The 15828-nt window shown below is 41.3% G+C and overlaps 1 protein-coding gene across 2 annotated transcripts in view; it reads left to right on the top strand.

Moving 5' to 3' along the window:
- Positions 1-1224: 1224 nt before the first annotated feature.
- The window catches only part of SLC12A6 (solute carrier family 12 member 6), a gene marked incomplete at its 5' end in the record, with an annotated part of 90557 nt that continues 75953 nt past the window's right edge, over positions 1225-15828 (top strand). For both annotated transcript variants that reach the window (XM_084775922.1, XM_084775921.1), the window contains one exon: positions 1225-1495. In XM_084775922.1, coding sequence (XP_084632048.1) covers positions 1225-1495 — 271 coding nt within the window. The remainder of the gene's footprint in view (positions 1496-15828) is intronic.

The raw sequence follows: 15828 nt of genomic DNA, 5'->3' as shown, positions 1-15828 counted from the left end.
CCTCCAGCTGCTCCCCAGATTTCTCAGGACGGTTAACCTCGAATGAGGAACGAGCGGGGCGGGAAGGGGAGGGCTGCGGCGGCGCGGGCAGAGCCCGCCGCGCCCGAGGCGGGGGGCGGCGAGGTCACGTAACGGCCTCGGGCGTCTGCCGGGGAGGAGGGGGTGGGGGCCTCCTGCGCGCCGCGGCTCCGAAAACTGTTAGCGGCTAGTAAACAACAGCTGCGCGCGCACCCGCATCAGCTGGCGCGGGATCCCGCACCTGCGACCTCCTCCTTCCCAGCCCGGACCAGCCTGCCTGGCCGTCTTCTCTCGGCTGAAACCCAAGGAAAGCCGGCGAGAGGCCACCCGCGCCGGGCCAGGAGGAAAGCGCGTCCTGTCACACGTAGCGCAAACACGGCGAGCGGTCGTGGGCTTCGGGGACTCGCGACGACCTGCCACGACCCGGAGCTGCTGTGGGAGCTGCCCTGATCCGCTAGCCGCCGCCTCCAGCTCCTCTGCTAGAACCACATCTCTGGGAGGCAGGAATCCACTCTGCCCCGGCGTCCTCTCCGTTGCTTTCCTCTTTTCTCCATCCTGTAGTGCGGGGGTATTTTTCCCGTTATGCATGCGCATCTCTCTCATCAGACCCAAGTGGATTATCGACCTCAAAAACATCGGGTGGCTCAGCACACATCTCCTCCCAGCCAGACCTGTGGGGTATTCACCTGATACACAACAGGTGGCCGGTGCACACCTTTTCGCAATCTGATCCGCGCTGTGTTCGCCTGCTAAAGGGTGGGCCTGCATGCTTTTTCCTCAGCTAGAACCGTGGGACACTCAGCAGATAAAGGACTAACTACCTCATCAGGACCCTGGGGGTTGAGCAGAGGGAGGCATCACCAGCTGCTGTGGATGATGGCATGGAGCCCTCAGCCCTGGACCAGGGGAGATAGCTAGGATTCTGAAGGAACCAAATTACACGGGATTAGCATCGTTTTGTTCTCATTTTGTTCCTCAAAAATTATTTTTCAGTTACTGGTGGTGCACTTTATGAAACACTTGGCTTGAATCCTAAGTAGAAGGATTCTTAATTGGGCTTTTGTGGGATGTAAATCAAGATAATTCTTTTTTTTTTTTAAGTTTTCTATTTTTGCAATCAAAAGCAGCTAGTGTAGGTGGAAGAGTTTTTGTGAGCTTTTTCCTTTTCTTTGTCAAAAAGGAAAAGAAAACAGAAAGAAAAAAAAAATGCATCCTCCAGAAGCCACCACCAAGATGTCTTCAGTTCGGTTCATGGTAACACCAACAAAGATTGATGACATTCCAGGTTTGTCAGACACCAGCCCGGACCTCAGCTCTCGATCTAGTTCCCGAGTAAGATTTAGCTCTCGAGAAAGTGTGCCAGAAACAAGTCGTAGTGAGCCTATGAGTGAACTGTCTGGGGCCACCACTTCTCTGGCAACTGTTGCCCTAGATCCTTCCACTGACCGGACTTCTAACCCCCAGGATGTTACCGAGGGTAAGTGGAGCCCCAGAGAACAGGATGCTTCAAGCCCTGGGTGGTTCGTGCAGGGTAACTATCCTGCTGCATTTTATACTCATAACCAGGAATTAAGGCCCCTTCCTGTGATGCTTAGGAGCCTGGGAATAAAAGCTGGGTCACTGCAGTAGTCATTTGGTGTGGGAAGATATCTGGCGAGAGGACAAGGAAATGTATATTTTGATTTCCTCGTTTTTGTCTTCTTCTAACTAAAGTGGCTCTTTTTGGTTAAAGACAAATAACAGAATTCAATCGCTTACAACCTAGAAACTCCTAAACTGTTAAAATTTAAGGGGCCGGATATATGCTTTGTGGAGAGCTTTGGGGCTTTGACTCCTAAGTCAGCTTTTTAAGGCAGGTTACCAGGAGTAGTTCCTGCTTGTGTCTGTGGCTTCTTCCAAAGACTTAGCCGTAGGTCTCAAAATTATTTTTTGAAATGTATGTTTCTCTAGGGTGTTTAAAGTAGCAGAGTTCACTCAAGGAGAGGCTGGCTGTTCTGTTGAATGGAACTTGCAAAGAGGCTTGTAGTGCCTAATTCCCACATCATTTCACTGCTGAGCTTCAGATAACTATTTTGTGCATTGTATAGATAGGGTTTTCATGGTCAGGACAGATAGTAGCCACTTCTGCTCACATTGACCACTGTCCAGCCTTGACCTTGAACTAACCAGGCTGGCTTGAGTTGGAAGTTTTCACTCGATTTAGTGGGAAGGGATGATACCAAGAGAATTAAGGTTTTTGGGTTTGGTTCCCCCCCCCCCCCCCCCGCCCCCAGACTCCAGTAAAGTTTGAGAACTGTCAATTTTATGCCCAGATTTTGGCCAGTGTAATGTTTATAATTAAAAAAAAAAAAAAGCAGGACGTGGTGGCACAGGCCTGTAATCCCAGCACTCCAGGAGGCAGAGGCAGGCGGATCTCTGTGAGTTTGAAGCCAGCCTGGTCCACAAAGTGAGTCCAAAACAGCCAAGGCTACACAGAGAAACCCTGTCTCAAAAAACAAAACAAAACAACAACAACAACAAAAAAAAAAAACAAAAGAAAGAAAGAAAAAAGTAAGTTTTTTCCCTTAAGAATCTTAAAGACTTAAAAATTCTATTCTATTGAAGTTGAAACATGGCCTTGGCTACTAGCTTGTGAAAGTTACGGTGACTTACCATTTCCGGCCTCAGGAAATACTGTTCCTCCTGACCTTAAGTGTTCCGGAAGCCAGAATAGTTGTAGTTCCTCATTTTTGTTTGTTCTAATGTCTTGAGACAAGATAGACTTGGTAAAGCCTATAATTCTAGAATTAACTAATCCTTAGCTAGTCATTTTTTTTTCTTTTATGACAGTATTATGTGTTTATTCCTGCTCTGACTGCTTTCCACTGCTTGATAAACCTTACACTGGATTATATACACTTAAAATATGGAATAAAAGACCATAATTTGTTCTTCTGCCAAATTTATTTATTTATTTATTTATTTGGTTATTATTTTTGTGACAGGATCTCAAGTAGCTCAGCTTGGCCTTGAACTTTTTATATGGTCAAGGATGAGCTTGAACCTGCCTCAACCTCCCAAGGGCTGGAATTGCAGGCTTTAACCACACCCAGTTTTATGTGCTGCCACACATGGAACTCAAGGGCTCTTGCGTGCTAGGTGGGCACCCTGTCACCTGAGCTACAGGCCCAGCCTGCACCAAGTTACTTCCACATTATTGTTTTAGTCTTTAATCCATCAAGCTACATTTAAATTGTAAAAGATGCCATTTAAAAGCTACAGTCTGGATAAGTCCCTTCAAGGAGTTCTGATAACTGTTTCTGATTCAGTTCTATCTTCCAGTCAACTGGATCAGGTCTTCCATCTGTATATCCCTACTGGAGACTATAACTATGGTACCTACATCACTTTGTTGTCTCTATGTACATATTATCTTTCCCAACCACACTGTAAAGTTCTTGAGGACAGGGGCACAGATTTTGCACTAGTGTAATGTGTGATATCACTTCTATTTTGTGCATAATAGTAAGCTGAAAAACTTGTAGACATACCCAAACAAATTCAACAGAAGTTTAAAAGATACTGTGAGAAGCCAGAGGTGGAAACATACTTCTATAATCCCAGCATTTGGGAGTTAGAGGCAGGCAGATGTCTGAGTTCAGGGCCAGCTTGGTCTGCTCAGTGAGTTCCTGGACAGCCAAGGCTACACAGAAAAATTCTGGCTCAAAACACACACACACACACACACACACACACACACACACACACACACACACACGTGATAAGGAAGATGAAAGACAACTACTAAAACAGAGACACTTCATCTGGTGTATATTATAACTAAAACGTTGTTTCCAGTGTTTCTGTCCTAGTCCCATTCCTAGAGATTCTGATTTATATACATTAATATTTTTAAAAAAGCAAAAAGCTTGGGGCGGGAGAGATGGCTCAGCTGTTGGAAGTTCTTTCAGAGGACCCGGGTTCAACTACCAGCGCCCACCTGGCAGCTCACAACTGTCTGTAACTCCAAAATCTGACACCCACAGACATAGAATGCACGTAAAATAAGAATAAATAAATTATTAAAAAAAAAAAAAGCAAAAAACCAGGTGCGATGGCACACACCTTTAATCCCAGCACTCAGGAGGCAGAGGCAGGTGGATCCCTGTGAGTTCTAGGAGCCTAGTCTACAAAGGGAGTCCAAGATACCCAAAGCTACACAGAAAAACCCTCTCTCAAAAAAACCAAAAAAATAAAAAACCCAAAAACCTCTTCAGCTAGTTCATTATGAAGCCAGTGCTGACCACAACTCGAAGGGGAAGAATGATTAATGCTCCATATGTGGAAAACACTTTGACATCTGAGCTGCCATTTGAAAGGTGAAGCCAGGTGCACCAGCTGGTTAGGACACATCAGCTTTTCCCTAAATGCCAGTGGATGGGTGCTTATCTGCATTGCTCTTGGAAGTTGCCCTACCAGTTGCTCTCCCAGTTCTGTGATGTGGTATAAGTAGGTCTCGCCCAATCCCAAGTGTGAGGCTTGGAACAGAGTGAGAAACTCGGAAAGCAGTATGTTTTGTTTTTCATAGGACTGTGGTTTTAAAATGCTAAGCCCTTGTTTGTTTTACAGCAAGGTCTCACGATGTAGTCTTAGCTGGCCTAGAACTTCTCTGCAGACCATGCTGGCCCTGAGCTCAGAGTTACCTGCCTCTGCCTCCTAAGTGCTAGCATTAAAAGAGTACACCACCATTCTTGGCTTCACTAGGCAAGAAAAAAAGATGTATTTTCAAATAAATATCATCTGTGTTTCCCTCAAAAGCCATAACAAATGAATTTCATTGCATATACCCTTTTCTTAGATATCCTGTTAATGCTTATTGGCTGCCTCCCATGTTTCACTTTGGCTTATTTGTGACATTATGTAAAGCAGTAAGATGGATAGCTTATTAAAATATTGATTTGGTACCTTTTTAGCTTGCTTGATAGCATCCTATGATAGATAAAAAAAAAAAAACATTTTGGTATCGCATATTCCAAACATTTGTGTGGGTTTGTATATGTGTGTGCAACTGTGGGCATGGGTGCCTGGAGGCCCGAGGTAGCATTATATTCCTCAGTCGCTGTACACTTTACTTTTAAAAATAGGGTTTCATTGAACATGTAGCTCACCTGTTCAGCTAGGCCCAAGGATCCCCTGCCTCTGCCTCCATAATGTAGGTAGGATAGGCACACAGGCTGCCCCAGCTCTTTACATGGGGCTGGCATCCTAAGCTCCTACCCTCATGCATGCTTGGTAAGTACTTTGTGACTGCTCCATCTCCCTGGCCTTCTAAAGCAGTTTAATTTAAAGATACAACTGTTTTCCTCCTTCTGTTTGTACCTCATATTAATATTAAAATATATATCGCATTCTGCCTCCTCCTTGGGCCCTAAAGCTAGTAGAATATTCTCAAGACACCTCACAGAAGTGGGATGTGTGGACTAGAACTGATGAATTGATTGAAGAAACAAACTTGGTATGGTTTATTTTATTTTGTTGTTTGTTTGTTTGTTTTTTGGTTTTTTGAGACAGGGTCTCTCTGTGTAGCCTTGGCTGTCCTGGACTCACTTTGTAGATCAGGCTGGCCTGGAACTCACAGCGATCCACCAGTCTCTGCCTCCCGAGTGTTGGGATTAAAAGCATGCGCCACCATGTCCAGCAGCTTATTTTAAAACTTGGTAATATACTAATACTACTATATTAATACGACTATAGTAATACTTTGTACCATAAAGTAATCAGCCAAATTCAGAATATGGGAAGTTTTATTTAATAACTAGATACTTCAAAGCATAAATGGCACAGAGTAAAAGAGTGATAAAGAGGGAAACCTTTATAGATTCAAAAGAGCCGTCTTAATCAGATGTGGTGTGTAGGTTTGTGTGGCTCCTTCTGTGACCAGAACAACTATAAAAGACGTTTCTGAGAGAAGAGGGACCGGGTACAATGGTGTACGCCTGAAGTCCCGGCGCTCAGGGCAGTGGGTAGAGGGCTTAGTTGTGCCTACAAATAGGCCACCAACCTGGACAACGTAGTGAGACACTGCTTCAAAAACATGTGAAAAATCACAGCAATTGAGGGAATTTGAAATACATGGTATTTTTAAGAATTAAAGAGGGGCCTGGAGAGGTGCTCAGTGGTCAAGAACACTCACTGATTGCTCTTCTGAAGGACCCAGGTTCAAATCCCAGTACCCACATGACAGTTCACAACTGTCTATAACTCCAGTTCCTGTAATGTCCACCCTCACACAGACATACACAGAGGCAAAACACAAATGTAAATAAAATAAAATAACTTTAAAAATTAAGGAATTACTAATTTTCTTAGATGTGCTTATGCTATTGTGGTCATGTGAAGCCCTCGGGTAAAGATAATCTGCTGGAGTGTTTACAGGTGAGGCGGAATGCTCTGGCTGTCCCCTCTGGCTCCCTTAATATTTCTCTCTCTCTCTCTCTCTCTCTCTCTCTCTCTCTCTCTCTCTCTCTCTCTCTCACTCACTCACACACACACACACACACACAAAAGAAAAAAAGAAAAGCTTGGAAAATGTTTATAATTTGTTGTGAAAAGTACATGAAGAGGCATTTCATTATTTTCTAAGCTTTTATTCTATAAATAAAAACTTTTAAATGGTTGAGTTGTGCACTTAGGAGGTAGAGGCAGAAATAGCACAAGTTCAAGGTCTGCCTGTGCATCATAAGCCCTTGTCAGAAAAAGCGAGGTCAAGGGATCCAGCTTCATGGTAGAGTTTGCTTAGCATTCACAGGCCTTTGGCCTGACCCAGGGCTACTCTCTCCCACTCCCCCCAAAAGGTTTTAAATGAGTTGGTTTAGTAAGGAGTATTTTCTATCTTAGAGACAGTCCTAGAGTACTCTGGACATGGATTAAACATTATTGACATGCACACACACACACTCCCACCCACATGCAAATACACACAATTAAAAGTAAACATTTTTTTAAAATGTGTGGTTTTTGTTTTTTGGTTTTGTTGTTGTTTTGTTTTTTTTTCGAGACAGGGTTTCTCTATGTAACCCTGGCTGTCCTGGACTTGCTTTGTCGACCAGGCTGGCCTCAAACTCACAGCAATCTGCCTGCCTCTGCCACCCAAGTGCTAGGATTAAAGGCGTGCGCCACCACCGCCCAAATGTGTGGCAAAACTACAAAAAAGTTATGTTAACTTACTGAGAAGTGGCAGGTATTTGGGCTTTTTGTTTTGTTTTTTACAATTAAGTGTTTTTTTTTTAAAGTATTTATTTTATTTTTGAGGGTGGGGCAGATAAATGTGCAACCTTGGGAAGGTGATTCACTTCATGGGTCCCTGGTAGTTGGGCTTTGAGACCTTTATGCCACCTCCCTGACCATTTATGTTTACTTTTTACTCCTAATTTTAGTCCTTTCTATATAAGATGTCCTTTTTAATCGGGAGCTCGATGCATTCCATCCTCGAGGTCCCTCACCTGATTAATCAGTGGCAGCTTTTGCTTTGCGTGTTTACTGCTGCGTTTGGTAATCCTTGTTATGTTTCTGGTAACCTTGAGAAGTCCATACACAAAAGCACTTGATAGCCTTTATCTGTTTGCTCTCATAATCATTTAGTAGATTTAAGATTTTGTCTAAATGGCATTTGAATTTCTTCCACCTTACCAGTTACATTTGCCTTTGCTTTTACAAAAAGCTGTTCTAGTTTTATATTGCTAGTTAAAGAAAAAAAAAACACTATTTAAAAGTTGTGCATACACGTGTACTTTCTCACCTTACGGAGTTATATGAAACTTAATCCAGTTGTTATTTATTTTGCTTTGAGATGATCTGCATCTATTTCCTTATTTAAACATAAATAATGCATATTTTCACAGGTGGCTAGTTACATCCTGAGATGCAGTCACAAGTTTTAAGGATTTTTGCTGTGGTTTTGGTTTTTCAAGACAGGGTTTCTCTGTGTAGCCTTGGTTGTCCTGGACTTGCTCTGTAGACCAGGTTGACCTCGAACTCACAGAGATCTGCCTGGCTCTGCCTCTCAAGTGCTAGGATTAAAGGCATGCGCCACCACACAGGCTGAATGTTGTTTTCTAGGTGAGCGATGTGCTATATTTCACTTAAGATACTAAGCACAAGTAGGAACCAGAATTAATATAAGGCTAATTGTTTCCTTTCCTGAAAAAAAAATTTCACCAAAGGTTTTGTTGTTGTTGTCAGCGTCATTTTTCCTCTGCTAAAATTAATTTTTTCTTGTCTGGGAGTTAAACTGAGGCAGCAGATAAGTAGCCTGGCAAGCTCATGCAAATGATTAAAAAAATAATGATTTGAGCCTAGCAGTTCTGTGGGATTCCAGTAGTCATATTTTTGTCTTCAATAGGTTGACCCTACCAGAATCCTTATTACATTTTAATTATATAGTAATATAGTAGATGCATGAAAGAGACAGTTTTTATGCTCTGGGATGTTATTTTACCTGACACTCAGAGGAAAACTACAAACAGAAGGTAATTAAGTCACATGTTCTTTTGATTGTTTGAGTCTATGTTTCTTTTTCTTTTTCTTTTTTTCTTTCTACTTTTTAAAGATTTATTTATTTACTATGTATGCAGTGTTCTGCCTGCAGGCCAGAAGAGGGCACTAGATCTCACTATAGATGGTTGTGAGCCACCATGTGGCTGCTGGGAATTGAACTCAGGGCCTTTGGGAAAGAAGCCAGTGTTCTTAACCTTTGAGCCGTCTCCCCAGCTCAACTCCTTGTTTCTTAAAGGAAATTTGGCCTAAAAATATATCTCATTGTTACGTGTACAAGTGATGAGCCCATGTCTAGCACAGTGTGTGCTGCTAAGTTACTGAACACTTTACAGTACTCCATCACTAAATTTAGGGAATATTCAGATTTTGATCCTAGTTTTAGTGGATCTTTTCTTACTTTTTTCTTTATTATTTTTTTAGATTATTATTCATTTTTTATTTTTCAAGACAGGGTTTCTCTTTGTAGTCTTGGCTGTCCTAGACTCACTTTGTAGACCAGGCAGGCCTCGAACTCACAGCGATCCGCCTGCCTCTGCCTTCCGAGTGCTGGGATTAAAGGCGTGCGCCACCACACCCAGCTGGCTGGTGATTCTTGAATCCACTTATACCTGGGCTATAATGATATTAGACCCAGGGGACAACAGCCCTGTACAGGAGGTTACAATAGGGATTAAACTTTAAGAGACAACTTAGTTCCCAGAGGCATTCAGTAATTCCTCATTTAGTTTTTGGACACTGCTGCCAAAAATGATGACGTTGCCCTGAAGTGAGTTAGCCATCCCAGCCTCTTCCAGTGAACACTCACAGCTTTGGGCTCCTGAAGAAGGAGTGGAGAAAAGTGGTAGGATGTTGTGCTCTCCTGTTTCTTTGCTAACAAGACTGCAGGGCGGGGTGTGTGTCTTACACTGTTTCCTTCCCATTTCTGGTACATAGTGGGCACTCCAGCGGTATAGAAGAAGTGCGTGATTCTTTAGAGGCTTGAGGCTTCAACCAGAGGACTGTTGCTGCCTGTTCTCTACAACAGTATGCATCCACCAGGAAGGAATGTCTTTCATCTATTATCTTTCAGGCTTTCAGCCCTAAAGTTTGTTAAATATTAATCCCTACTACTGTTTCATTGAAATCTGTTTTCATAGTTTTAAGTATGTTTTAAAATGTTCTTGCCATCCATGAAATCCTGTCTTACAAAAGTAATTCATTCCATCGTTCTGTACCTATATGCTACATGAGATACAACTTAGAAACTTTTATTTATAGTAAAATTTTTTAGATATTTAATTTTATGTTTATGAATATTTCACCTACATGTATGTATGTTCACTTCATGCATACCTGAAGCCTTCAGAAGTCATAAGCGGGTAGTGGATCCCCTGGGACTGCAGTCACAGATGTTTGAGAGCCACCATGTGGTGCTGGAGTTAAATTCCGTTCCCCTGCAAGAACACGTGATATTAACCATGGAACCATCTTTCCAGCCCATCATTTTGATACTGTAAACTGTTATTCAGTCAGTCAGTAGCCAATAGATAAAAGGGTTTGCTGAATATAGTCATAGGGAAAGTGTAGATATATCTTTTACTGGAGAATGAGAATGTACTTAGCAGGCTCCCACAATAACAGTAACTCTAAATGTAAGTAGTGAACTGCTCATTATCCTTTAAAGATGTTTACAACATTCTGTAAAACAGCCATTCAGACTGTAGCATGCAGACAGTGCTGGGTCATGAGCTGTTTATTGCCTGTCTGGAAGTAAGGTAAGAAAGTGACATTGTAGAAGCTTGCACAGTTGCTTGATAGAGCAATCTTGTTTGTTGAATTTCATGACTCTTGGGAGTTTAGTATATCTTCATTTCATTTTTCCATTAATGCCCGTTGTTATTTCTTCACAAGGTTATTAGCACATAATGAATCGGAGGGGAAAAAAATCTGCTTGGCGTGGTTGTACACTTCCTGAGAAGGTGGAGGCAGGGCTTTAAGACCAGTCTCTATTACATAATGAATTTGAGGCCAGGATGGGCTGAGCTTATGAGACCCTGTCTCATTCAAAAGAAAAAGATAGACTTCACCAGAAATAATTTGCAAAACACTATTCTAAAACAGGGATTAGTCATCTTTCATATGTGGGTCTGACCCACACTCAATGAGAGATTTAAGTAGTTTCTATACTATTGTTTCTGGTTAGAAGTTGAGAATAGGTTTGTCTTTCATGCAACTGTGTTTTTACTTAAGATCACTGCTCTAGGGCTGGGAGGAGGACTCAGTGTATGAGAGTGCTTGTTGTGTGAGCATGAGGATCTGAGTTCAAATCCCAGCACCCACATCAAGGCCCAGCTAGGCTGCATGTGTCGGTAACCCCAACATTAGGTGTCTGGGGCTCACTGGCCAGCCTGCTTTTACAGAAACAATAAACTTCAAGTTCAGTGAGAGCCCTTGTCTCAAGAGAATAAGACAGAGAAACACAGAAGAGAACACTTGATTTCCTTTTCTGACTTACACATACACATATGAACCTCCCCCCCCACACACACCATAGACATAAGATCTCTGCTCTAATCTATGTAGCATATTCTTCTCTACAGTGCAAGGAGTTAAACTGTTGGGGGAGTTTACACTTTATAAATTCTTCAATTCAGACATTTTACATAAATGGCAGAGGAAAGCATCACAAGGCCCCATGCCTGACTGAGGAGTTATTTGGTAGCTAACAGCTGCTGGAGAAGTGGATGGGGCTCCTTTTCTTTTCCAGTGGGGTAGCCACTGGTAGGTTGTCTGTGCTCCTACTACATAACCCACTCCGTGCTTGCGCTAGGAGTGGGTCATTTAAAAACTACACGAAACTAGAAGGCAGAGTTAATGCGAGAATTCTGTGAACAGGCATATGCAGATAAGGCCTGCCCTATGTGGGCTCATGAAATCTACTCTGTTGGTTTTTTTATCTGTGTTCAGTTTTTAAAGTGTTTTTATTATTTTTATTTTATTTTGGGTATTTTGGGCATCAGATCACATTATAGATGGTTGTGAGCCACCATGTTGTTGCTGGCAATTGAACCCAGGACCTCTGGAAGAGCAAGTGGCTCTCTTAACCACTGAGCCATCTCTCCAGCCCCTATATTTTATTTTTAACATGAGTTCCATTTAAATTTAAGTACACTACAAAATGTTTAACATCTGTGGGATGTTCTCAAGAATGCACAAAATGACATTTGTCAGAGTTCATATTTTAAAATCCAAAGCACTGTTAAATCCAGGGGTTTTGCTTACTGCTCACAGTTTTCTTATATCATGGATTAACTTTCAAAGAGTGCTTACTAGAAGAAACTTAACATTATGTCAAGATAGGAATGGTAGCTCTTATTTCTGTACGAAGGGGCTGAGGCAGGAGGATCACAAATTCCAGGCCAGCTTGTATATCTAGACCCTGTCTCAAAGCAAGGACAAAACAAAACCAAAAATAAAAACCAACAAAGCCATTTCAGCAATAAGATCATACGACTCTAGGTTGGGCGTGGTGGCACACACCTTTAATCCTAGAACTCAGGAGGAAGAGGCAGGCCGATTCTGGGTTTGAGGCCAGCCTGGTCTACAGAGTGAGTCCAGGACAGCCAAGGCTACATAGTGAAACCCCATCTCAAAAAAAAAAAAAAAAGATAACGTTCATATGGGTCTAGGTTATTCATATGTAATACAACTGTCAGCTTCTAAGAACCAAGATAAAAATACATATGATTTGTTGGATAGAATAATTAAAATGTGTTATAATTTGATAATCCTTGTGAAAACATTTTTTACTGACTTCTTGTTCCATTCTTTCTAGTAACTCTAACTCATCTTTATTTTTATTTATGTTTTTTAATAAATGGCTTAAATCAGATAAAACATTGGTTATTGTAAGTTTAGCCTAAAAATATATAATTGCATGGGGTAGCATGGTAAGTTATAATTTCAAAATAATTGCCTCCAAATAGTCTCATCTTTCTGAAGAATGACAATTCTGACAATTTAAAGATACAGTTAAAATAAAACATTTTACTGTAATTAGTCAAAGGAATGTATACATTTTGGGCTTAAGATAGAAAATGCTGTGGGAATAATACCATACAATTCTCCTTCTGCATAAAGGCCCCTGGCCTGGCCTTGGTACCTTATTATTTTATAATGCCACATATTTTTTAAAAACATGACAGCCTAAATATTTCAAACCTGCACAACAACTCTCTCAACATCCAAGGCCCTAAAACTGACAAGGCCCTGAAGCACAGGTAAAGCATTTATACAACTCTGCAACCTGTGTGTGAAAAGGAACGTGACCCCACAATGACTAAAGCTGAACTCATCTTCCATTGTATTTCCTGATACTTCATTATGAAAATGTTTAGATTTACAGAACACTTAAAAGTCTTGGGCGTGTGCACTCATAATTTCTATTCTGTATGTTACCATATCTTTCCCCTTCACTAATCTACTTTTTAGAGCTGGAGAGATGGCTCAGAGGTTTCCCAAAGGTTCTGAATTCAATTCCCAGCAACCACAGGGTGGTTCACAACAATCTATAATGAGATCTGGTGCCCTCTACTGGCGTGCAGGCTCACATGCAGGCAGAACACTGTATACATAATTTTTATAAATCTACTTTTTAAGCATTTAAAAGTTATTGGAATCAAAATGTCACCCTCATTAATAGGCATATAATTTGTGTTGTCTATAATGAATAATCCCTATGCTGTGGTAGCAGCTTATGCCTATTCAGTGTTGACTAACAGTCCACGGTCTGAATGAACTAAAATGTTTATCCTGTTGATTATTGACACCTGGGCTGCTTCCTGTTTGGGTTATTGTGAAGAACGCTTCCATATGCATACTTGGTTCTTTTTGTAAATATATCTTTAGTATTATTGGTTAAAACTTCCAAGAGGATTTGCTGGGTCGTATGTTTTAGATTTATAAAGAGCTCCCAGCAGAACTTTCCCCAAGGTATTTATATCTGCTCTCCATTTTTCAGCAGTGTTTTTCATTTTCAGCTGTATCTCCATGATGACCCCTGAGCACTTTTCCTAATGTTTCTTAGCCATTTGTTTATTTTCCTCTTGTCAATTGTTTGTCTTAATCATAAATCTTGTCTTTTTATTATTGAGTGTAAGAAATCTAAGTGTACTTTATGTTCAGGGTCTTGCATTTCTAGGTAAGTTGAGATAATCAGTTCACTTCCCCACAAACTTGGGCTTAGAATTTGCTCAATGTTATTTTTGTCTTAAAATAAACTTCTTACACAGTGAAATGCAAATGGACGTTCCAAGTGAATTGGCTGAATTTGACAAATGCAGAAACGTTAGTGCCAGCAAGATCATGACTATTATCATTTTAGGAAGTTGTCCCGTGTTAGAGACCAGCTCATCTTCACTCCACCTTTCCAGAAGCAACCATCATCCATTAGCATGAATTTATCATATACAGCAATAGGATGTATTCTAACATTTTCATTCCCATATATTATGTACTTTTATTAGGATAGTTTCCTACTCTTTTCCCCTCCCAGTGCACCCGGCCTCTTCTAGATTCCACACACCAGGTAAAGGCCCATGCTGTCATTCTGAGCACAGCTTATTTGCTTGATTTCTAGTTGCACCCATTTTTTAAATTTGTTTTTGTTTTTGTTTTTTGAGACTTGTTTTCTCTGTGTATCCTTGGCTGTCCTGGACTCACTTTGTAGACCAGCCTGTCCTCAAATTTACATTAATCTGCCTGCCTCTGCCTCTGAGTCCTGGGATTAAAGGTGTGTACCTCCATGCCCGACTGTGTTCATTTTTCTTAAACCCATATTTTCTTTATTCAGTTATTTATTGAATATTTAAACACCTAGGCTGATTTCATCTGATTCTCTTGTCCCTTAGACTAGTTCCGTCAGTTTTAAAACCTTACAACATTACAAACACATTCATGTTCTGTTTATCGGTTGTTCCTATTTTAATTCTTGAATAGTAAGTATACTTTGACTCTATAGCTTTTTTTTCTTGTGAATGTGTATCTAATGTATTTCCACTTTGGGTATGTTAGGAATATGAACACTTGGTGGGAGCACACTTTGATTGTTAGGAGTGAATGCTTGAGAGTCGAGTTGTTGAGGGATGGGGCAGCTGCCCGCCTCTCTTCCATAGGTATCCCCATTTAACAGCCTCAGCAGCAATGTGTGAAAGTCCTTTCACTCCACATTCGGTCTTCTTAGTGGCAGTATAATAGTATTTTCCGTGACAGTGTGTTGCGTTTTAAGTATCTGTGACATCCCACCTTCTTTATATAGTTCCTTTCTGCTCACATCATTCATGTCTTAAGCATTACTTGACCTTCAGTTTTCCGTGGCCTGCACTTTAACAGTTCATCCTAGGATAGCACTGTAAAATTGCTGACCACTGTGGTACAAAGCATTGAGTTGGTAAATAAATTACTTCTATCCTAGATTAATAGGAATTTGTCACATTCCTACTTGTTTAGTTTGGCGGACTTTTAGAGAGGAGGAGGGCAAGAGGATAATATTTAGATTTAGGGTTTTTAAAAAGATTTTTTAGTATATATGTCTGTCTGCATATGCATGCATCAGGTGTGTGTGCATGAGAACAGAGGCATCAGACAGCCTGGGGCTGGAGTTACAAGCAGTTAGTTGTGAGTTGCGTGATACAGATGCTGGGATTTGAACTTGAGTCCTCCACGAGAGCAGGATACTCTCTTAACTGCTAAGCCGGCTCTCCAGCCTTTGGATCTAGCCTTATACACAGAAGCATGCACACATTTGTAAGCATTGTTTCTGTCCACCAGCTGCAGAAAACTAGCCCACAGTTCAGCTCTCCATAAGATAAATGTGAAGGTAGGGTCCAACGAGAAAACGGACTGGCGCTAAAGTATTAATGAATGTTGAACTCTGCATGTAAGAGTGAAATCTTTGACAGTGGCTTCTTTTAAGCTCCTTCAAATAAATCAGTGGAGTAGCTGAGTTACAAGTAGTGGACAAAACGCCCGACACTTTATTTCAAAGATAGAAATAGATATAAATGAGCCAGGTGAGGTGGTGCATCTCTTGATTCCCAGCACTGGAGAAACACGGGCAGGTGGATGGCTGAGGTCATGGGTGGGCAGAGATACACAGTGAGGTCTGTCTCAAAGGACATACACAGAGGAGTAGGGAGAAGACAGAAAAGGAAGAGAGAGATGAAAATATTGTTAAAAAGAGACATTCACAGACTTCTCAGGTGATAAACTTAACCTCTATAGCAGTCTTCTATTTAA

Source organism: Acomys minous, assembly GCF_964271855.1.
Source record: "Acomys minous genome assembly, chromosome: 3".
Taxonomy (NCBI): Eukaryota; Metazoa; Chordata; class Mammalia; order Rodentia; family Muridae; genus Acomys; species Acomys minous.
The sequence above is the reverse complement of the archived record's forward strand: the minus strand, read 5'-3'. Positions and strand labels throughout refer to the sequence as shown.